The sequence below is a fragment of the Chlorocebus sabaeus genome, chromosome 13, assembly GCF_047675955.1.
Source record: "Chlorocebus sabaeus isolate Y175 chromosome 13, mChlSab1.0.hap1, whole genome shotgun sequence".
NCBI classification, from domain to species: domain Eukaryota; kingdom Metazoa; phylum Chordata; class Mammalia; order Primates; family Cercopithecidae; genus Chlorocebus; species Chlorocebus sabaeus.
The window spans coordinates 60,861,876-60,884,643 of record NC_132916.1 but is presented as its reverse complement, the minus strand read 5'-3'; the positions used below and the strand labels follow the sequence as shown (position 1 = coordinate 60,884,643).

At 40.6% G+C, this 22,768-nt stretch overlaps 1 protein-coding gene and 1 pseudogene across 21 annotated transcripts in view; one reads left to right on the top strand and one right to left on the bottom strand.

The window, feature by feature from the left end:
- The window catches only part of MAP7 (microtubule associated protein 7), a 211,693-nt gene that overhangs the window by 181,688 nt on the left and 7,237 nt on the right, over window positions 1-22,768 (top strand). For 20 of the 21 annotated variants that reach the window (XM_073022504.1, XM_073022518.1, XM_073022510.1 and 17 more), the window contains 8 exons: window positions 5,527-5,639; window positions 5,948-6,231; window positions 9,615-9,885; window positions 11,219-11,390; window positions 11,614-11,715; window positions 12,392-12,442; window positions 12,540-12,597; window positions 15,610-15,712. In XM_073022504.1, coding sequence (XP_072878605.1) covers window positions 5,527-5,639; window positions 5,948-6,231; window positions 9,615-9,885; window positions 11,219-11,390; window positions 11,614-11,715; window positions 12,392-12,442; window positions 12,540-12,597; window positions 15,610-15,712 — 1,154 coding nt within the window. Of the gene's footprint in view, window positions 1-5,526; window positions 5,640-5,947; window positions 6,232-9,614; window positions 9,886-11,218; window positions 11,391-11,613; window positions 11,716-12,391; window positions 12,443-12,539; window positions 12,598-15,609; window positions 15,713-21,851; window positions 21,963-22,768 lie in introns of those variants that run through there. The other variant, XM_073022511.1, reaches the window with a different exon arrangement.
- Window positions 6,899-9,323, bottom strand: LOC140713263 (large ribosomal subunit protein P1 pseudogene; annotated as a pseudogene).

Sequence of the window (22,768 nt, the reverse complement as noted above, 5' to 3'; positions counted from 1 at the left end):
AGTATTTTGAAAACATTAGTCATTTACTAAATCACTAATTCTTAAAAGGCTGTTAGGCTGTGCTATAAACTCAGATTTTGTAAGTGAAAAATATAATTTGTACTTGTTATTATGGGCTGAGGTAATGTTAATTTTCACCATGCTATAAATGCAATGAGGTAATTTGTATGTCTCCAGGAATCTTTCTTCTTCTTTGTTTTAAATCCTGTGTTTATTTGGTATCAGTTGAAAGATACAAACCTTATTCTGTGGTCTTTAGACATTGTACTTTAGTCTTAAAGGACTCACCAGTCAACTAGAAGATCTCATTGCCTCTCTCCAAGATAACAGTATGACCCTTTTAATGAAAGGCTGAAACAATTTCTTAAAATCGTAACTTCCCAGAGCAATTCAGATTTATAAACCTGATGGACACTTAAAAGGATTTTGCTTAAAGGATAATTCAGGGTTGTAAGAGCTTGATGGCTTTGCCTACACCCTGTTTTTCTTTCAAGCTCCATCAGCCTTTCTGGAATCTGTTTGATTCACGATTGAGTCAGGCCTCCAACCCTCTAAGCCACAGGTGAAACAATCTTTGATGTCTGGGAAGTTTTAGTTTATTAGTGTTTCAGAGATCCTCCTTAACTGCAGACAAAAAGCCATAGTTAAACAGAACAGCTTGGCCCCAAAGTTGGGGGTACTCACTGGGCAGGGGAAAAGAGCATTCACCATGGAAAAAATATCTTGTTCTGGGTGAAAACAAAAATTAACACTGCTTGAGAGAAGGTTGAGGGCCACCTGTGGCTGACAGGTTAAATGAAAGATTTGTCATCACATGATCCAGAGCCTTGGTTTGTTTTGTTTTTATTACCTTTCTCTTTCTATCTTTAATCAAGTAGCTGTCTTTTTACCTCTTTGCAACCAAGTATTTAGGCAAATACTGCCAGAAAATGACTCAGAGTCATTTATATCCTGGAGCTGCACTGTGGAATTCAGTAGTGACTGGCCACAGTGAGCACTTGGAAAGGGGCTAGTGAAACTGACAAGTTGAATTTTAAGTTTTTAAAAAATGTTTAGTAGTGATTAAAAAATATATATATATATATAAAACATAAAATTTACCATTTTAACTATTCTAAAGTTCAGCAGTGTTAAGTATATTCATATTGAAATGCTACCAATGTCCAGAACTTTTTAAGTCCTGAAAAACTCAAACTGTATACCCATTAAACAACTCCCCATTTCTCCCTCCCCTCAGCCCCTGGCAGTCACTGTTTTAATTTCTGTTTCTGTGAATTTAGCTACTTTAGAGACCACATAAAAGTGAAATCATGCAGTGTTTGAATTTTTGTGCCTGGCTTATTTCACTTAGCGTAATGTTCTCAAGGTTCATCCTTGTTATATGTCAGAATTTCCTTCCTTTTTAGGGCTGAATAATATTCCATTATATTTGTATACCACATTTTGTTTATCATTTCATGTATTGGTGAACATCTGGGTTGCTTTCACCTCATGACTATTGTGAATAACACTGCTATGAACATGGGAATATAGATATCTCTAGAGATCCTTCTTTCAATTTCACTTGATATATAGAGATTGCCAGATCATATAGTAATCCTATTTTCCATTTTTTGAGGAGCCTCTATGCCATTTTCCATAGCAGCTGTATCATTTTACATTTCTACTAACAGTGCACAAAGATTTCTGTATCTCCACATTCTCGCCAACAGTCGTGATCTTGTTTTTTGATAACAGCCATCTTAAGGAATGTGAAGTGATGGCTTGTAGTTTTGGTTTGCATTTATTTAATGATCAGTGATGATGAACGTATTTGTGTATGCTTGTTGGCTTTTCATATGGCATCGTTAGAAAAATGGCTATTCAAGTTCTTTGCCTACTTTTTAATGGGGTTATTTTATTATTGTTGAATTGTAGAGTTATTTATATATTCTGGTAGTAACCCCTTATTAAATATATGACTTGCAAATACTTTCTCCTATTCCATAGGTTGCCTTTTTACTCTATTGATTGTTTTCTTTGATATATAGAAGTGTTTAAGTTTGATGTCCCATTTGTTTATTGTTACTTCATTGCCTGTGCTTTTAGTGTTGTATCCAGGAAATCAGTACCAAACACAGTGTCATGAAGCTTTTCACTTACGTTTTCTTCTAGAGGTTTTATAGTTTTAAGTCTTGCATTTAAGTCTTTACTCCATTTTGAGTTAACTTTTGTATATTTTATAAGGTAGGAATCCAACTTCATTCTTTTGCATTTGGATATCCAGTTTTCCCTGCATAATTTGTTGAAGAGAATGTCCTTGTTTCATTGAGTGGTGTTAGCATTTGACCATATACACAAGGTTTTGTTTCTGGGCTCTGGATTCTATTCCATTGGTCTATGTATCTTTTTGTTTTGTTTTGTTTTGTTTTGAGACAGTCTCACTCTGTCACCCATGCTGGAGTGCAGTGGCGCAATCTCAGCTCACTGCAACCTCTGCCTCCCAGGCCCAAGTGATTCTCATGCCCCAGCCCTCTGAGTAGCTGGGACTACAGGCATGCACTACCACGCCCATCTAATTTGTGTATTTTTAGTAGAGACAGGGTTTCGCCATGTAGGCCAGGCTGGTCTTGAACTCCTGACCTCAAGTGATCCACCCACCTCGACCTCCCCAAATGCTGGGATTACAGACGTGAGCCGTAGTGCCCAGTCCCATATATCTATACCTGTCTTCATACCATTACCACAGTACTGATCACTGTAGCTTTTTACCAATTGAGTATCTCTAATTCAAAAAAACAAGATACAGAATGCTCCAAAATGTGAAACTTTTTGAGTACCAACATGACACTCAAAGGAGATGCTTATTGGAGCATCTCAGATTTCCAGTTTTATGAATTAAGGCTGCTAAAGCGGTAAGTGTTAATGCAAGTATTCCAAAATCTGAAATCTGACACACTGTAATCCCAATCATTTTGGATAAGGGATACTCAACCTGTAATATGTTGTGAAATCAGGAAATGTAAGAACTCCAACTTTGTTCTTTTTCAAGATTATTTTGGTTCTTCAGGGTCCTTTGAAATTTTCTGTGAATTTTGGGTCGAATTTTTATATTTCTGCAAAAATAAAAATTATATTGGGATTTCAATAGGGAATGCATGGAATCTGTGGATCGCTTTTGGTAGTAGTGACATCCTAACAGTATTAAATCTTCTAATCCCTGCACACAGGACTTCCTTCCATTTATTTGTGTTGTCTTTAATTTCTTTCAGCACTATCTTCTAGTTTTCAGTATGCAGGTCTTTAGCCTCCTTTGTTAAGTTCATTCCTAAGTGCGCTATTCCTTTGAATGTTATAGGAAATGGAGTTGTTTTTCAAATTTCCTTTTCTATTTGACTTAATTTGAATTAACTTAGATTTAAATTCAAATAGGCAAATGTGGTTAGTGGCTAGATTTAGAACATCATCATATCAGAAAGTTCTATTAAACAGCACTGCCTTAAAGTATCTGTCAGTGAATCGTCTCTCTTGGAGGATATTTATACTGTATTCTAAACTACCCTAATTACAAAATTAAAGTCTTTTTCCTGCTGATATGTTGCCCAGGCCATTGACTTGCTGAGCATGTGTTCCCCCTCAGCATTGTGGAAAGTATTAATAGGAAAGATGATTGTATAGATGGTGGGCTATTAACTCAGATCAGGATAAGAATCAGGAGTGCCTTTACATGTCTGGTATGCAAATGAGTGGTTGGATATAAGAGTAACAAAAGGATTGAAAGAGTTAAAAAAGAAAAGAAAAAAACTCCCTGGTTGGGAGGGTGTTAAGTATTGAGTGTTTTTCCAAACCATTCCTCCTCTGCTCACCTACTCCTAGGTGATTAAAGGAGATCACTTTTAAAAAAGAAAGAAACAATTGGTTCAAAGGCACTGTAATCCTAGGATTATATACCTTTATATAGGTTCATTCCCTGATCCCTGTATTATCAAGGCACAGATAATAATCCCCAACCCCCCCCCAAATCAAAAATTGTCCCTCTTGAGCCTTTTCCCATTTAGATCACCCATTGATCTGATTTCAGCCAAATCAAAATGTTTTGAGAAAAAGAAAAAGAAGGGCTACTTGAGGTGCTTAACCCCAGTCTCCCCTGGGAAAAGCCCTGGGCCTGCCACCCTGTACACCAGCCAGGAGCACCCCATATGGTGGATGAACTTTTGATACCCAAAGCCCACAGCAGCTCTGTGAGGCCCCACCTCCCACTTTTGGGAACTAAAATGGGAGAAATGGTGATTGAGCAGCTGGAAATGATGGAGAGCTGGCACACACTTGTGAAGCTCTTCTCTGCCTCTTTCTTCATTTTTTCTGTTTAGAAATCCCAGGGAGACAATGAGCATTATTTGACACTTAGATATTTTTGCTTCTCTGATAACCCAGTCCATCAACTAGGGTGCTATTAAGGAAAATGGAGGGAAGCAATTAAAAGGGACACTGAGGGGAATAAAAGGGAAAGGAAGGAAGAAAGGAACTGATGCTTGAGCCAGGCAGAAAAGGAGAGATGGAAAGGTACACTACTAGTTCATGTCACCTGGGGCTAGATAATACTCTGCCCCTTCCCATGCATGCTTGCAGTCTGCCCTCCTGACAGGTATTCACATAGGTGCCTCCGGCACGTGCGCCTCCTACCATTGTCAGGTTTCAGATACTTGGAAAGGGTCTGTTTTGCTCTGTACAATTTTTGTTTGTTTTGGTCTCAATTGACTTTAGAGTAGTAGAACACTTCTCTTGGCTTCCCTTTGCCCATTTTGACTGAGGAAAGTGTCATCTCTCTAGCTGAATTCCTAGTTGGCAGTCAGGGAGGCGTGATGTTTTGGCCCACCTTCAGATTTCAGTTTATTCCTGGTAAGGAAGAGCAAAAAAAATAAATAAATAGCTGAAATTCCTCACTGTAAACCTGACTTTTCTTCAGAATCACCTATTGTATCCGTTATCTATTGCTGCAAGAGGACACTAGGTGAGGAAGGACTTGATTCCATTATAAAACATCAATATAAAAGAAAAATGAGTTTCTATCTAATATAGCAGGCACGTAATTTTTTTTAAAGACTAAGATACAGTATGTTTGGGGGGAAAATGCTAAGAATTAAAAAGAAAAAGATGTGTTTTAATTCAAAGTTTTTTAAAAATGGAAGTAACATTTGACATTTGTGTGGGATAAACCTGATTGGGAGGTTTTGCTTCAGGTAATTAATTTTAGACACAAAGTATAGGTTCTTTCTAAAAGTATGTATATACATATGCTTTTTGACAAACATGACTCCAGATCACACATCCGGAACCACCTTATTAGTGTCACATTGTGTTAATTCAGTTATACTGTTCAGTGTTAAGCTAACAAGGGCCTTTTGTTGAGATGGAATGGGTATATGTGACATAGCTGAGAAAATTCCTTAAAAGGCATTCAATGGTTTCTAGCTCTACTGTTGAGTATTGTGAATGTGGTTGCCTCGCTCATGGAAAAATCTAACTGTTGAGTTTCTCTGAACTTAGGGCTATAAAAAAGAGAGAGAGAGAGAAAATGCACCCTTCCTCACATCTGGCACCCGAAGGGCTATATCTCCATCTAATCCCAAAGCAAGACCGCCAGCTCCCTCCCGACTTTGGTAAGTGAAATATAAGTGGCTGACTGGGTTGTTCCATGTTAGAGAATTAGTAGCTCGCTCTTCTGAAAGTGAACTGTTCTTCTCATGCTGTTTGGCTTTGACTTAGGGAATAACATTCTTCCCGAAAGGAAAGGAAAAAGAGAAATTGGAATGGTTCCCTAAAGCAACTCTATTTCTGCATCTACCACATAAAAAACAAATACACTGAGCTAAATATCTGCATTCTCTTCCATCGAGTCGTGCTCTAGGTTCTGGCAAGCCTGTTCTCATGTGTCCCCTTCTGTCTGCCTTGTTTGTTTGTGGCCCAGGCTTCCGTCCAAGTCTCTTCCTCATTTGCCTGGCACACCCAGACCGACATCCTCCTTGCCACCCGGCTCAGTCAAAGCTGCTCCTGCTCAGGTCCGGCCCCCATCCCCCGGCAACATCCGCCCTGTCAAGAGGGAAGTCAGAGTGGAGCCTGAGAAAAAAGACCCTGAAAAGGAACCTCAGAAAGTTGCCAATGAGCCCTCACTAAAGGGAAGAGCACCTTTAGTGAAGGTAGAAGAAGCCACAGTTGAAGAGGGGAAACCTGCTGAACCAGAAGCTGGCCCTGGTAAGAGCGAACTCACCTGTGGTGCGGGTGCTCTCTCTTTTTCTCCTGCACTGCTTTGATGAAGCTTTTTTTTTCTTTTCTTTTCTTTTTTTCTTTTTTTTTTTTTTTTTTTTTTTTTTTTTTTTTTTTTTTTTTTTTTTTTGAGACGGAGTCTCGCTCTGTCGCCCAGGCTGGAGTGCAGTGGCGCTATCTCGGCTCACTGCAAGCTCCGCCTCCCGGGTTCACGCCATTCTCCTGCCTCAGCCTCCCGAGTAGCTGGGACTACAGGCGCCCGCCACATCGCCCGGCTAGTTTTTTGTATTTTTTAGTAGAGACGGGGTTTCACCGTGTTAGCCAGGATGGTCTCGATCTCCTGACCTCGTGATCCACCCGTCTCGGCCTCCCAAAGTGCTGGGATTACAGGCTTGAGCCACCGCGCCCGGCCTGATGAAGCTTTTTTTGTTTTCCTTTTCTTCTCTTATTGGAGACTTGGAAATTTTACTCTAAGGTTAACACCTTTCCTTAAGTATAATATTTTAACTTAGCGTTGCTTAAAAATAGTTTAAAAAAAAAAAAAAGAAAAAAAAAACCTGGCAACACTATTCCTGTGCATTCTGGAGTTTAAGGACCCCTGGCGTAGCCTGTGTGCTTGACAGAAGTCAGAATTTTTTCCAGACACTGGTTTTTCACCTCTGCCAGGGTAACCAGATGCTATTTAGAAATGTAAAATCACCTGGAGCTAGAAGTTCAATATTTCTAGTTGAAAATTGTCTTCATTCCAAAGTTTTCCACTTAAGATTGATTTGAAGATACAGGGTGGGGCAAGAAAGAGGAGATGATTCAAGACAGGTGAAGATGGTAGGGAAAGGAGGAGTCCAGTGTTTGCTTCCATGGAAAAGGAAAGGAGGGCCATAGAGCATCATAATAGCCATGAAAAAAATCTGTGGAATCAGAAATAGAAATGTAAATCTCAAATCATACATCCAAAAGCCTATTGTTAGAACCACAACACGTGAATTCAGGTGTAGCTTCTCAGTGCTTTTATTGGCTGAGTTCATTCCATAAAATGTGTTCAGAGCACCTGCATCAAAATTACCTGTTGTATTCATTACCTATTGCCACATAATGAACTAGCAGCATAAAACAACAACAAACATTTCTCATATCACATGGATTCTTGGGTCAGGAATTTGGCAGCAGTGCAGCTGGGTGGTTCCTGCTCAGGACCACTCATGAGATTGCAGTCAAGCTGTCCACTAGAGCTGCAGTCATCTCAAGACTCAACCAGAGTTGGAAGGTGGCTTACACACAAGGCTGGGGGCAGGTGGCCCAGCTTCTCCACACATGGACCACTCCATGTTACTGCTGAATGTCCTCATCTGTCTCCTTGCTCTGCTGGCTTCTGCCAGAGTGAGTGACCTGGAAGAGAGAATGAAAAGGAATCTACAATGTCTTTTATGACCCAGTCTCAGAAGTTGCACACCAATGTTTCTGTCACATTCTGTTAAGTAGAAGCAAGTCACTAGGTGGGACTCACATTCAAAGAGAAACATAGTCTCCACCTTTTGAAGAGAGAGTTTTCAAAGAATTTTTTTTAAGAGTTCAGCTTTTTATTGAACTTGTTACAAAAGAGGTTTAGTCAAAAAGACCAAAGCCCATAGTCTCCTCGGGCTCCTCAGACTCTCTTTTCTTTGCTTCTGTTTCTTCTCCTCAGCTGGAACAGCATTGGTGGAGGGGGCAGGACTTCCTGCTGGTGCAGGTCCACAAGCTCCTCCATTGTAGATGAGGCTCCGCATGTCAACATTGGCCAGGGCTTTTGGAAACAAGCCAGTACAAAAAGGTTCAACATTTACACCAGCTACTTTAATGAGGGCATTGATCTTATCCTTCTTGACGGTCACCTCACCCTCATGCAGAATGAAGGTCAAGCCTCATGCAGAACGCAGGCGAGCTCAGAAACAGAGGCCAATGCACAAGCAAGTGTGGGGCTGGCACTGCCCGGCAAGGTGCTAGTTGCCAGATGAAGTGAGGGTCCCACTTCAACATGGCCCTAGATTCCTCAGAGGGACTGAGTGCAGCTTGGCAGCAGCTGAGAAAAACTGGAAATATTTTTAAACCGCCACATCTATAATGTTTTGACATACAGACCCTTGACTTTACCTCAGACTTACTAAGTCAGAATATGTAGTGGTGGATATGAGGACTTGAAAGATACTAAGCTTGTCAGTTGACTCCTAAACATGGTTTCCAGATAGAACACAGGGTGGCCAGTTAAATCTGGCAATGCTATTCCTGTGAATTCTGGAGTTTAAGGACCCCTGGCGTAGCCTGTGTGCTTGATAAAGTCAGAATTTTTTCCAGAAGGCCCACTGATTCTCACCTCTGCCAGGCTAACCAGATGCTATTTAGAAATTTAAAACCACCTGGAGCTGGGAATTCAATATTTCTAGTTGAGAACTGTCTTCATTCAAAAGTGTTCTACTTAAGACTGAATTTGAAGATAGAGGGTGGGGCAAAGAAAGATGATTCAAAACAGGTGAAAATGTTAGAAAAAAGAGGAGTCCAGTGTTTGTTTCCATGGAAAAAGGAAGGAAAGAAGGGCTATAGAGAGAGCATCATGATGGCTGAGAAAAGTCTGTGGCAGCAGACATAGAAATATGACTCTCGAAAGGAGGGGCTGGAGCAGCCAGGGGCCAGAGCTTGCACTTGCTGGTGCCTTGCTCACTGTGTTGCCGAATTGTGAGTGCCTGTGTGGGGCTTCTGGGGCACCAGCTCTCTAGGTCATCTTCATAAATCTGAGTAAGACCAGAGAACTTCTGCTCCCATCTTGCATCTTGGCAGCCTGGGATATATAAGCAGAATGAGCACCAGCTCCCAAAGAGGCCCTGAGCTCCTCCCATCTCAGACCTAGAGACAGCTCCGGGGAGACAAAAGGGTCCTCTTCATAGGATGTCATCTTCCCAGTCTGAATCTGGACTCATGGCATGGATGCTGAGGATGCTGCTCTAGTAATGAATGGTTACCAAAGAGTAGGAATTTTCAAATGCAATAAAAGACAAATGGATGATCTCATCTTCTTTTTGCTCAGTGTATAACTCCCCACAGACTAACATGAGGCTCTGTACACATTCAATATATGTTAACTGATTTAACTGGTATAAAAATAAGACTTGGTGACAGAGTATTAGCTTTGTTGGATGTCTCACTTACACATACTGATTTTTTTTATCTGTTGCTTGGTTACAGATAGAACACAGTGAAACCGTGAGAACACACGGGAAAAAAACATTCCCTTTTCTTTTATAATGGTAAATTCTAGGCCTTGGATGTGAGGAATGCTAGTTTTGGTTTTGTTCTTTGGATTTTGTTTCCAATTGGTTTTCTCCTTGTACCTGTTTGTGCAGCTGCTCCAGCCATGGCCCCAGTTCCAGTCACGGCCCCAGCTCCAGCCTCGGCCCCAGCTCCAGCCTCGGCCCCAGCTCCAGCCCCGGGCCCCACCCCAGCCATGGTCTCAGCCCCATCATCCACTGTGATTGCCAGTGCTTCTCCTAAGACTTCTGCAGGCACCACCAACCCAGAGGAGGCCACAAGGCTGCTAGCTGAGAAGAGGCGGCTGGCCCGAGAGCAGAGAGAAAAGGAAGAAAGGGAGAGGAGGGAGCAAGAAGAACTTGAAAGGTAAAGGGGAGACATTGCTCCACACCATGGTGTCAGTGATGTCAGTGATACTTGGATTAACTCAACACCCCTCTGAGAGGCAGGAGGTGATAATACTGATGAAAGTGAATGGATTAGTTCTTTCAGGATTACTGTTACCTATTTTTCCTGTGACTACTAAGTGGTTTGTTTTTTAAATCACATTTTTCTTCTTCTTCTTCTTTCTTCTTTCTTCTTCTTCTTCTTCGTCGTCTTTCTTCTTTTCTTTTTTTTTTTTTTTTTAATAGAAATGGTGTGTCACCATATCGCCCAGGCTGGTCTCAAACTCTTGGGCTCAAGGGATCCTCCCACCCGAACCTCCCAAAGTGCTGAGATTACAGGCATGAGCCACCATTCCCAGCCACGTTTTCTTATTTTAATGACAGTGCAACAACATTGATGGAGAAAGGTTTAAAGAAAAAATCCATAATCATATCAATTTTCAGTAATTGTGTACATTTTGGGTGGTCCTTTCTAGTCTCTCAACAGTATGGGAGTGTGTGTATACATATATATACATATACATATTTACATAATTATAACCACAGCAGAGGTACAATTGTACAGTCTGCTTTTTTACTTAACACATCTCCAATCTCCAGGTTTCCACTTTGTCTTTGTAATTATCACATTAAGGCTGCATAATAAGGGTTCATGTTTTCTCCTTTCCAGATAAATCTCCTCTCAGAGGGTAGCCAGGTGGGATCTTGACATGCCCCGTGATTGCCTGCCAGGCAGTATCCCAAACAGTTTGTTCAATTGGTCATCTTCTGGGCCTAATAAGACTAATGTCAATATAATTGTTCTTCAAACGAACACAACTGTACCCTGGGGAAGGATCTCATGCCCCCGCTGGGCCGCCATCTTGGCCATGCCCTGCCCTTGGCTCCAACAGGGAGCTTACATGGCTGTCTTCCTCCTGTCCAGTGACAGAACACTATGACCCTTATTTATTTACAAAGATTTCCTTTGACGGGGGTGCTTCAAATTCATTACTAAGAAGTCACATTATTTGAATTAAACAAATTAGAGCCTTTAAAAATAGTTAAATTCCTTCCAAAAAGCCAGCTCTCCCCAAGATACTGGTGGTTACATGTTGCTTCCGTTTAGCACGGAGTGCAATGCAGCTGGCAAGGCGGGAGGAAGACTAAGGGTGGCTTCGCGTTTTGTCCCTTAACAGTGCTGAAGGCATCCAGTGGGGATTTTTCTACTGGACATCTGAAGGAACCGCCCTACAAAATCACCGACGCAGGCCTCGCTTCAAAGATTTCTCCTCAGGTGTCTTTGGTTTTGTTTTTGTTTTGTCTTTTTCCAGACAAAAGAGAGAGGAATTGGCTCAACGGGTGGCTGAAGAGAGGACTCGCCGTGAGGAGGAGTTGCGCCGGCTGGAAGCCGAGCAGGCCCGGGAGAAGGAGGAGCAGCTGCGGCGGCAGACTGAGGAGCGGGCAATGCGCGAGCGGGAGGAGGCGGAGCGCGCCCAGAGGCAGGTGCGGCTGCACCCCGCCCCGCCCCTCCCCTCCCCGGCCCTCCGCGTCCGGATCCCGCAGGGAGACGCCCCAGCCGGGCAGAGGAGGGTGCGGACTGGACTGCCAGTGCTCCCGCTTCCGCACTTCCTCCATCCGCCACCTCGCCCCCACCTCTGGGCGCCCCCTGGGAGATCTGGGCAGCCCGCCTCTTTGTCAGAGGCAGACGCCGACCTTCTGTTTTCAGAAAGAAGAAGAAGCTCGCGTTCGTGAAGAAGCAGAGAGAGCCCGGCAAGAACGAGAGAAGCATTTCCAGAGAGAAGAGCTGGAGCGCCTGGAGAGAAAGAAGGTAGCTGCGTCTTAGCACAGAGGCTCGGGACGCGAACTTGCACCCTCTAAAACCCAGAGACTAGCCCTGGCCGTCGGAAAACGCGCCTTCTACCCTCGCCACATAAACTAGTAGCCCCCTCAGTGGTAACAGTCTGCTGCAAAGAGATCTCTCTCAGTGTTTTAGCCCTCACCAAAAAGCAGTTAATTCCACCTCATATAGCTTAAGGCAGTCTAACTTTCTTGGATAACTCCAATTAAGACAAAGCAGCACGGCCGGGCGGGTGGCTCACGCCTGTAATCCCAGTACTTTGGGAGGCCACGGCAGGCGGATCACTGAAGTCAGGAGTTCGAGACCAGCCTGGCCAACATGGTGAAACCCTGTCTTTACTAAAAATACAAAAATGAGCTAGGCGCGGTGGTGGGCACCTGTGAACCCAGCTACTTGGGAGGCTGAGGCAGCAGAATCGCTTGCGCCCAGGAGGCAGAGGCTGCAGTAAACTGAGAGCTTGCCACACGACACTCCAGCCTGGGCGACGGGGCAAGACTCCATCTCAAAAAAAAAAAAAAAAAAAAAAAATGTATATTATATTTTTCCAAAATAACAGACCGTTTTAAATAATCTATTTCATCAGTTAAATGTGCCAGGCTGGCTTTTTTTCTGTGTCTGATCTTGCTCAATTCTTGCTTTCCTATAGCGACTTGAGGAGATTATGAAAAGAACCAGGAGGACAGAAGCTACAGATAAGGTATTGACATGGCCGTTTTCTGACTATTTTTGTATGCTTTTTTCATTTTCACTTATAACTCTAATTTTTAAAAGTCCTCTTTTTTTCTTCTTGGTAGAAAACCAGTGATCAGAGAAATGGCGATATAGCCAAGGGAACTCTCACTGGAGGAACAGGTATTTCTGTCAATGAACTCGAATCAATTTATATATAAAATGTTTGAAATGACTCTCCAGGGGTGAAGATATTCAGGAATTGATGGAGGGAAAAAATTTCCAGTACTTACAGACTCACAGACGCTTAGGGGTCTGTCATCGAGTCCTTCGTCTTATGTAAAACTGTCTAGTGTTTCTGCCAGATACTTTTCACATTTGTTTATACTCTAATGGGTCGCTTTATATTTTAAATCCTCTTATGTAATACATATTTATGCATATATGTATATATACTTAATACATATATATGTATACATACACATACTTTTAGAAGAATTTCCTTTGAGTTTAAAAACTAAATTTCATTATCACATACTATCTGCTCAAGTAGTATATATTTATATTTCCTCTTAAGAAAGGACTTTAAATTTACACATTTGACAACTTATATTATAGGCAGTTCTCAGGAAAAGGATTTAAATGTTATTCCTGTTCGATCTGACTTCAAAATAAAGTTAAAAATTTGTTGAAATTATTATTTTTTAATTGACAAGTAATAGTTGTACATATTCTTGGGGTACGTAGTGATATTTCCGTACATATACAGTGATCTTGAAATTTCATTAGAGTTACTTATATGCCATCGGCTTTGGAAAGAGATTATTGATTTTTTTTGGAGATTATAAGTCAAATGTATTTTAAATAAAAGTGAAATTAACCTTAGTACTCAGATAAGATGAATAATAAGTGCCCTTTTTGTATCAGGTACATCTTTCATACATAATTCCTACTGCTGCCTTGTGAAGTGGTTACTTTGCTTTGTCTTCCAGTCAACAAGCATTTTTGAAGCTCTTCTATGTGCCAGGCCGTGTCATAGGGCTAGGATTCAGTGTGAACAAATAGGCAAGGTCCCTCTACCCACAGGGGCACTCAGGGCCAATGACAGGCCAGGCTCACCCAGCTGGGGCCCAGGTCCCCCAGCTCCTGGTTCTGCTCCTTCAGTGATCCCTCATGGTCTTCATGATTGTACATGCATGTGGTTAGTAGATAGCTCATCATTGTCTTCCTCTTTCCTCATGTGTGATATCAATATGAAAAGAAAAGACCAGAGGTACTGCAGTTTTCTTTTTCTGTTTACAAACAAAAGCAAAGGCTGGAATACCTTTGGCTCAAAGATCAAATCCACTGGTTTATGTGACAGAACATTGCCTATAAACATTAAGGATTTTCAAATGTAAAGTATTGTTGGTATTTTGGGACTTAGTTTTATTTCAATAGAATCTATTTTGGTTCTGTATGTCATAATTCCTTTATAGTGGAGTTTTCATGCTCTTTTAAAGATGCCCTAATGTATGTATGTGTATGTTTGGAGAATAGTCCTAATGGTTGTATATTATAACCCCATTGCATTTTTAACAGGCTGTCTTCAAGAATATTGTAATAGACACAGGCTGTAAGCAGGCATAGTATCCAGTGAATTGTTAGAGTGATCAATTTAGGCTGTAAGTTGCACCAGCTCAGGATTATTTGAGGGGCTAATGCTGTAGTTTGTGCCTGGCCAGTCTCCTTGTTGGTTTGTTTTCATTTTCCCTCTTCCTGCCGTTTCCTTATCTATTCTTTCAGTATTCTTTGTAAATCAATCCAAGAATGAACAAAGGCAAGAGGGAAGGTGAAACTTACTGATTGGCATAGCTGTGTTTGTCAACACTCACATAAATTTGATTTGAGTTAAAACTGCTAAAAGGAGGCTTGAGGATTAACTGTGCCTAACAAATATTCACCTTCTCCCAGTCCCACATCTGAATGAGGGCTGACTGGTGTTACCAGTGCTACAAAGAGAATTCTGAGGTGGGTAAGCAAGCAGGCAAGTTTACAGATCTGTCAGATGTTTTCTCAGGGGCTGCCTGTCACCAGCTTTGCAAATTTGGGCAAGTTTGAAATTATCACTTACCTTTCTGCCTTAGTTATCAGATCTCTTGTACCTCTGGCAGCTTTACTGAATTTGTGCCAGGTTGTAAAATAACACTGTCTTGGAATTATTTCAGGTGTGAGGTAGCTCACACCTATAATCCCAACACTTTGGGAGGCTGAGGCAGGAGGATCATTTGAGCCCAGGAGTTCAAGACTGGGCAACATAGCAAGACCCTGTCTTTACAAATAATTTTTTTTTAATTAGCTGGGCATGTTGGCATGCACTTGTGGTTCCAGCTACTTGGGAGGCTGAAACAGGAGGATTGCCTGAGCCCAGGAGGTCGAGGCTGTAGTGAGCCATGATCACACCACTGCACTGCAGCCTGGGTGACAGAATGAGACCCTTTCTCAAAAAAAGCAGGGGACGAGGGGGTGAGGGGTAGGAATTATTTCAGTTATTCCCCCACATCAAGCTGAAACCATAATCTACCACAGATGTATCTGAAACTCCGGCCTGTATAAAGGTTTACAAGTAACCCTGTCCTGTATTTTAGAGGCAGTCATCAATACTGTTAGCTTAAAGTGGGCTGCAACATTAAGCTTTGAATAATGAAGTGGAATGGTTAGGTATAGTACACTGCCTTCCATTCGTGAAATCCTCATCATTCTAAGTGTGCATAGGACTAAACTGAGTTTTCAAAAATATTTTTAACACTTATGGTGTTCCATGGTGATTTGCTCTGAATCCTTCATAAAGATATTCAGTATCAGCTTGATCAGGTCAGCTTACTGCTATCTTTACCAGTTGCTTTGGTTTCAATATTACATACTTTCTGTAACTTTAGTGCAAGGAAAGATAATAATACTTATTTTAGCCCTTCCAACATGCCAGGCACTGTTCTAAGTCCTTTACATGTATTAATATTAATCTAACAGCCTATTAAGTAGGTACTATTACTAATGAGGAAACGAAGGCACAAAGAGTTTAAGTGATGTGCCCGAGGTCTCCCAAATGGTGAGTAGCAGAGCCAGGACATAAATCAAGACATTCTGGCTCTTGGCGGTTAGGTCTGATAAAAGAACGTTCATAACCCTTTGTTCTATCTCCTTTGCTATGCCCAGAGGTATCTGCACTTCCATGTACGACAAACGCTCCGGGAAATGGAGAGCCAGTAGGCAGCCCACATGTGGTTACCTCACACCAATCAAAAGTGACAGTGGAGAGGTGAGTTTTCACTGACATTCGCTGAAGTAAAACAGTATCATTTTTACCCACCAGCTCCAGCAGAATTTCAAAGTCTTAACATTAAGATTTATTATTTTGGGGGACTTCATTGATTTTTGATTGAGCTAGTAATTCTGTACTCCAAGAAAGTGGAAATATCTTTTTTCCTGAGTCATTAAATGTGTTGGTGAGGTTTTAGTGTGACTGTTCCAAGAATATTGCAAGTGGCCAAGTGCAGGGCTCACTCCTGTAATCCCAACACTTTGGGAGGCCAGGGAGGGAGGATTACTTAAGGCTGAGAGTTCTAGACCAGCCTGGGCAACATAGCAGAAACCATCTCTGCAAAAAAATAGAAAAACTAGCCAGACGTGATAGTGTGTGCTTGTAGTCCCACCTTGGGAGGCTGAGTTAGGAAGATTGCATGAGCCCAGGAGGTCAAGGATGCAGTGAGCCAAACTCCTGCTGCTGCAGTCCAGCCTGGGTAACAGAGTGAGACCCTGTCTCAAAAAACAAAACAAAAAAACCAGTAATAATCGGTTAGTTTTATTTGTATATATTTAGCCCGATCTGAACCATATCCACATTCTTTAATGGTATATAACAGTTGCATTTTAGCCATGCATAATATTACAGTGACTTACATGTTTGTTCCATATAGAAGTCATGTAGATGTCAGACTTCTTGTATTATTAATAACAGAGCTTCTTATTGAAGAACCAGACAACTGCTAACAACAGCCTAGAAAAGAATGTGGATTTAAGAAAGATTGCCTTTCCCTTTCCTTGTTATTATATCAACAGCATCTTATGAACATTTTCAAAAATGAAAAATAAGGGTAATCATAGCCTGTGCCTAAAAATCCAATCAGAGAGAACTTACAGAAATATTTTTAATAATGTTCAAAAAAATTTAGCTATGACTTTTTAAATTTGGGAAATCTACTTAATGTATGAGTCTTCCTGTCTTTAATGCCAGTCTTTGCTACCAACAGACAATTGAAGGTCCTCAAATTATTTTCTTAATCTAAAAACACATAATTGTTTCGTGGCTTTTGGCCAAGATAAGTACAAAAACACAGACACTACATAACATTTTATAATGTAGTGGGCAGCAATTAAAAGGTAAGTCATCCTACTATTGTGGTGATATCTTTCTGAGATAGTGGAATTTTTATTTATTTTTTGCCTACTATACTACCAAAGAGAATACCCTGAGGGATCTTAATAATTCATGTCCAATTATGTTGAATAACTTTACTGTTGTAATTACCTAAGATCTATATTAAATGGTATTTTTTCTTAGTTTTAATTAGTTTTTTTAGATTCATTCCCTATAATTTATTATGTTCAATTCATTGACTTCAGAGATTTAAAAAAAAAAAAAAAAAAAAAAAAAGAGTAAAAGATACCACAGAGAAAATCCCATTATTGTGGGGAACAGACAATGCCTACCATAGTTTCTTTTATTTATTTATTTTTTTTGAGACAGACTCTCACTCGGTTGCCCAGGCTGGATGCAGTGGTGTTATCTTGGCTCACTGCAACCTCCACCTCCTGGGTTCGAGGAGACACACCTAGCTAATTTTTGTATTTTTAGTAGAGACAGGTTTTATCATGTTGGCCAGGCTGGTCTTGACCTCCTGACCTCAAGTGATCCACTCGTCTTGGCCTCCCAAAGTGCTGGGATTACAGGCATGAGCCATCATACCTGGCCTACCATAGCGTCTTAAGCCACTGATGATGTTATCTGATCTGTAAAGTTAAATTTATGCATAATTTGACTCTCTTCAGTAGTTAATATCACCAAGCAATCAATCATTATATACGAACCTGAAAAATAATTTTACTATATTTGATACAGATAATAAAATTCTGTTATATTTTAGCCTTTTCCACACACAGAAAAACAACAGTTTGTAATGAAACCAAAATGAACTTACTGGTGTCATCCATCTCTACCCAACAAATAAATTGTCCTTTGTCATATATGTAACATGATCCCTGTCAAACCATTAGAAGAAACATAAGCATAGCCTTTTTCTACTTTCACCTGACAATACATGCAGGTCCAGATAAGCATCAGACATAAACATCAGAATGTAAGAATAAGCCTGGCCGGGCGCGGTGGCTCATGCCTGTAATCCCAGCACTTTGGGAGGCCGAGGCGGGTGGATCATGAAGTCAGGAGATCCAGACCATCCCGGCCAACACGGTGAAACCCCGTCTCCACTAAAAAATACAAAAAAATTAGCCCAGCTTGGTGGCAGGCGCCAGTAGTCCCAGCTACGCGGGAGGCAGGAGAATGGTGTGAACCCAGGAGATGGAGCTTGCAGTGAGCCAAGATCGCGACACTGCACTCCAGTCTGGACGACAGGGCAAGACTCCGTCTCAAAAAAAAAAAGAAAGAATAAGCCTAATATGAAATCCATTGGCCATCTACTCCAGAGTGTCTCTCCTTTAAAGGAAAAAAAATATATATATATATATATATATATATATATATATATATATCTGCTATATATTTTTATATATATCTGCTATATGTCTTTTTATATATATGTATCTGCTATATATATGTTTCCTTTAAAGGAAATATATGTATATACTATACATATATTACTATACATATGTTTCCTTTAAAGGAAATTTGTATTTATAGGAATTTAAAGGAATTTATATAAAGGAAATGTATTTTTATATATAGTAGATATATATTTCCTTTAATGGAAATTTATATATATTTATAGGAATTTAAAGCAATTTATATAAAGGAAATTTATTTTTATATATAGTAGATATATATATTTTATATCTATAAGTAGATACATATTTTTGTATATATAGTAGATATATATTTTTATATATATAGTAGATATATTTTTTATATATATAGTAGATATATATATAGTAGATTCCCAGAGTTACTTGTATTATTTTTACAAATATAAATTTAGGTTTAAAATTTCTGTAGCCCTTGTTCATTTATAAAACCAAAACAGCAAATCACAGATTTATGTAAATAATAAAACCATTTTAAACCTTCCCCCACAATGTTACCCTTCTATCCCTTGATTTCCATTTCTAGGGCACCCCCACTGACCAAGTCCCTGGACGTTTGCAGTAGCCACTTAAATGCTTTTGCCCCTCAAATACTAAATACCGGCCAGGCATGGTGGCTCATGCCTGTAATCCCAGCACTCTGGGAGGCCACGGTGGGCAGATCGCTTGAGTTCAGGAGTTTAAGACCAGCCTGGGGAACATGGTGAAACCCCTTCTCTAAAAAAATACAAAAATTAGCCGGGCATGGTGGCACACAACTGTAGTCCCAGCTACTTGTGGGGCTGAGAGGGGAAGTTCGCTAGAGCCCGGGAGGTCAAAGCTGCAGCGAGCCTTGATGAGAACACTGCACTCCAACCTGAGTGACAGAGTGAGACCCTGTCTCAAAAAAATAAAGCTATAAAATCAAGATCAGTGAAATTATTGTGAAGAATGATGTTTTTCTGAATTAAGTGGGTAATACACATATGGTACTGATTGATCCCTTTTGCATTAGGGATAACCATGATTCATTTCACTCACTGCTTCTCTCTGTTTGAACTGCTTTAAAACCCCTAACCTCTTTTTAATACAGAGTGCCATGATGATACTTGGTTTTTATATGGCACTAGCATATTTATTTAGCAGTTCACCTGGTTCATGTCATTAGCCCTTGTCAAATAAGCTGGTGCTACCTGATATCAGTATGCTTTGAAATACACCTGAAAATGGAGCACTGAAATTATGTAGCAGAAGTCAGCTTTGTGATAATCAGTCGGACAGATGATCAGACTGTATATATTTTTTTTTAATTACCTGGGTGAAAACATAAATTTTTAAAAATCATGTAAAGAACAGGACCCCAGTTTGAGAAACAGCACGCTTCTCAATGACACTGACCTGTAGGAAATGTTTAATGTGATGTTAAGTTTGGTTCCCATTATATGACACACAGTTTGTGATATGTAGCCTAAGAAATTCTGCTTCCCTTAATGATTTTTAAATTTGTCATCCTTGAATTCATCTAGATTGATCTTGAAACTATCTGTATTTTTGCCTTGTGTTACCTCTTAGAGCAGCAAGTACAAGAAAAGAAGGATGTAAAGAAGTACTTTTATTTCTCTTATAGTTGCTCTTTGCAGTTTCAAGGTTAGGACCCATAGTTATCATAAATTAGGCTTTAGAGAATGTCATTGTTCATAGTTTCCATACCCTTCATAGTTATATGGGTTTTACTTCTATTCCCTGTCTACTCTTATTTTATAAGCTGAATACTCCTATTATGTTTACTGTATCAGTTAGGGTCTAATCAGAAGGAAAGAAAAAACAGATTTAAACCAGAGAAAATTTAAAGAATAACTATCATTATGATTGGAGTAAGTAGGATGGAGTAACTATGATTTTGGTTTGGCTTATAAGAAATAAAGAGAACTTGTGGGAACGATAGGGAAAAAAGAAGGGGAATTCTAAAGAATATAGGAGCCTGGTGTCGTGGCTCACACCTGTGATCCCAGAGGCTGAGGCGGGTGGATCACTTGAGCCCAGTTGGAGACCAGCCTGAGCAACATGGCAAAACCCCATCTCTACTAAAATACAAAAAGTTAGCCAGGTGCAGTGGTGTATGTCTATAGTCCCATCTACTTAGGAGGCTGAGGTGGGAGGATGGCTTCAGCTCGGGAGGTTGAGGCTATGGTGAGCCGTGATCATGCCACTGCACTCCACCCTGGGCAACAGAGTGGGACCCTGTTAAAAAAAAAAAAAAAAGAATATACGAATAGCAGATACAAGGAGCAGTCACATACCCTAGTGTTGCACCCAAGAAGAAAGATCCCCTACCCCCCAGGTCTGTAATCCAGACCTTGTTAGAGAGGATATAACTGTTACTCATTGGATGCCAGAGAAGTTGCTATGGTTTCTTGCCTGCAGAACTTGCCAGAGATCCACCCTCTAGAGTGCCTGGGAAAGCTGTTGATTGTTTCCCCAGAAGCACTCTACCATGAATCTGCCCCAGTGGGGCGCTGGGTGGAGGCTGCTGGCCACTGTGCACTGCAGGAGCCAGGCACTGGGAAAGGCACATGTATGCTAACGAAGCCTGCTGAGCAAGCACACGCCAACCAGGAAGCAAAACTCCCCTGCAGTGTCTCTCCAGCAATGGCAAAGGATAATTATTTAACGGGCCCAGATCCAGTTTCACAGAACAGGAATGATGGCTGAATTTGGAGCTGAGAGGCAGTAAATCAATAACTGACACATTTACCTTATCTCTAAAAGACTCCTTCTTCAGCTGTTTGAATATTTTATTCATATTTCTTTAGAGATTCTTCAGCATGAATATGGGGTTGAGGAAAAAGAGCTTCAGAACCAAAAGTTCCAGGCTGGATCCCTAGTTTTACCTTTGAGAAGTTCAGCAACTGTGGGGTTAACCTACTTAATTAAGCCTTAGTTTTCTCATCTGGACATGGAGATACTTTCCACACAAAGTATTGGGAGATTCAGTGAAATGGTGTCTGTGAAGGAGTTCTGAAAACTATGTTGTACTATACAAATGTTACATATCATTATCTTTATCCTCCTAAAATGAATGCAGTGTCCAGAAAACACACAGTACACTAGGTGTAGCTGCAGTGTGATGTAGAATAATGCTTTTGGTTTGTTCCTGGTATTCCATCTTTTCCTGCCTAGCATTTTATTGGATTTTTTTTTTTTTTTTTTTTTTAACCATCAAAACACAAGGAGTCAGTATCTCTAAGGAATAGTTTGCAGTGATCCCAAGATGTCTTAACCTCCTTAGTGACTGATCATTCACCATTTTTTAAGGATCGCTCAGCTGACAGTTTTCTAAATCCACTGCTTTTACAGACTGCCTGCCTTGTCACTCATTTCATGATTTTCCCTGTTGTTCTCAAGGGGCTATTTTTATGACTTGCATTTCCAAGAATAAACATTATCTGTATACTTAAATTTTATCCTGCTTGTCTTCTGATTATTATAAAACTAACCCTAGCACTGATCCCTGGGGCTCTCTGCCACTTACACTCTTCCATCTAGAGAAGGGCTTACTTATTCCTGTCTTTATTTTGTTTTATTTTTGTTTTATGAAACAGGGTCTTGCTCTGTCACCAAGCCTGGAGTGCAGTGGTACGAGCATGGCTCACTGCAGCCTCAACCTCCCGGCTCAAATGATCCTCCCACCCCAGCCTCCTGAGTAGCTGGAACTACAGGTGGGAGCCACACACCCAGCTAATTTAAAGTATATATTTTTTATAGAGATGAGGTCTCCCTATGTTGCCCTATGTTGCCCAGGCTAGCCTCAAATTCTTGGCCAGAGCCTTAAGCAGTTCAGGCCAGAGCCTTAAGGCCAGAGCCTTAAGCAGTCCTCCAACCTTGGCCTCCTGAAGTGCTGGGATTACAGGCGTGAGCCACCACACCCGGCCTATTCTTGTCTTTAATATCCATCCCCAAAACAGCTTCCCATTCCCAGTGAATAAACATTGCCTTTGATGCAGTGGAAACTCACGTTTTTAAACAGTTTTACATCTGAAATCCTGTTAAAAATTTTAAATGACAAATCACATCCATCAATATTTCCTTTCACTCCTAGTTTCAAATCAACTTTAAAATGCTTATGAAACCTTTGGTTTTCATCTCAGTGCATTATTTTTAGTGAAGCATTCCATGATCTTTGTGATCAGTCAGCATCTTTATTAAATACTGTACTCTGCACCTCAAGTAGAGTTATCGATCCCTCCTGCTTGCCATTGTGAATTAAATCACTGATTAATGGAAATGCTCAGGGTCCCTGCCACAGAACATGGTGTGCGTGATACTCTGTGAAAATCCATCAAGACAGATCATGCAAGTATAGTGGTAGAATTTGTTTTTGCTAGAAAACTCCACTGCTCAGAATGACTATCTTTTAATTCAGATTGAGAGAGAAGTATCACTTCTCCTAATGTCTTTAGTACCTAATACATTGGTAAATAAATGATTGCTGTGAACTAAATTACATTTGCCCCTACCC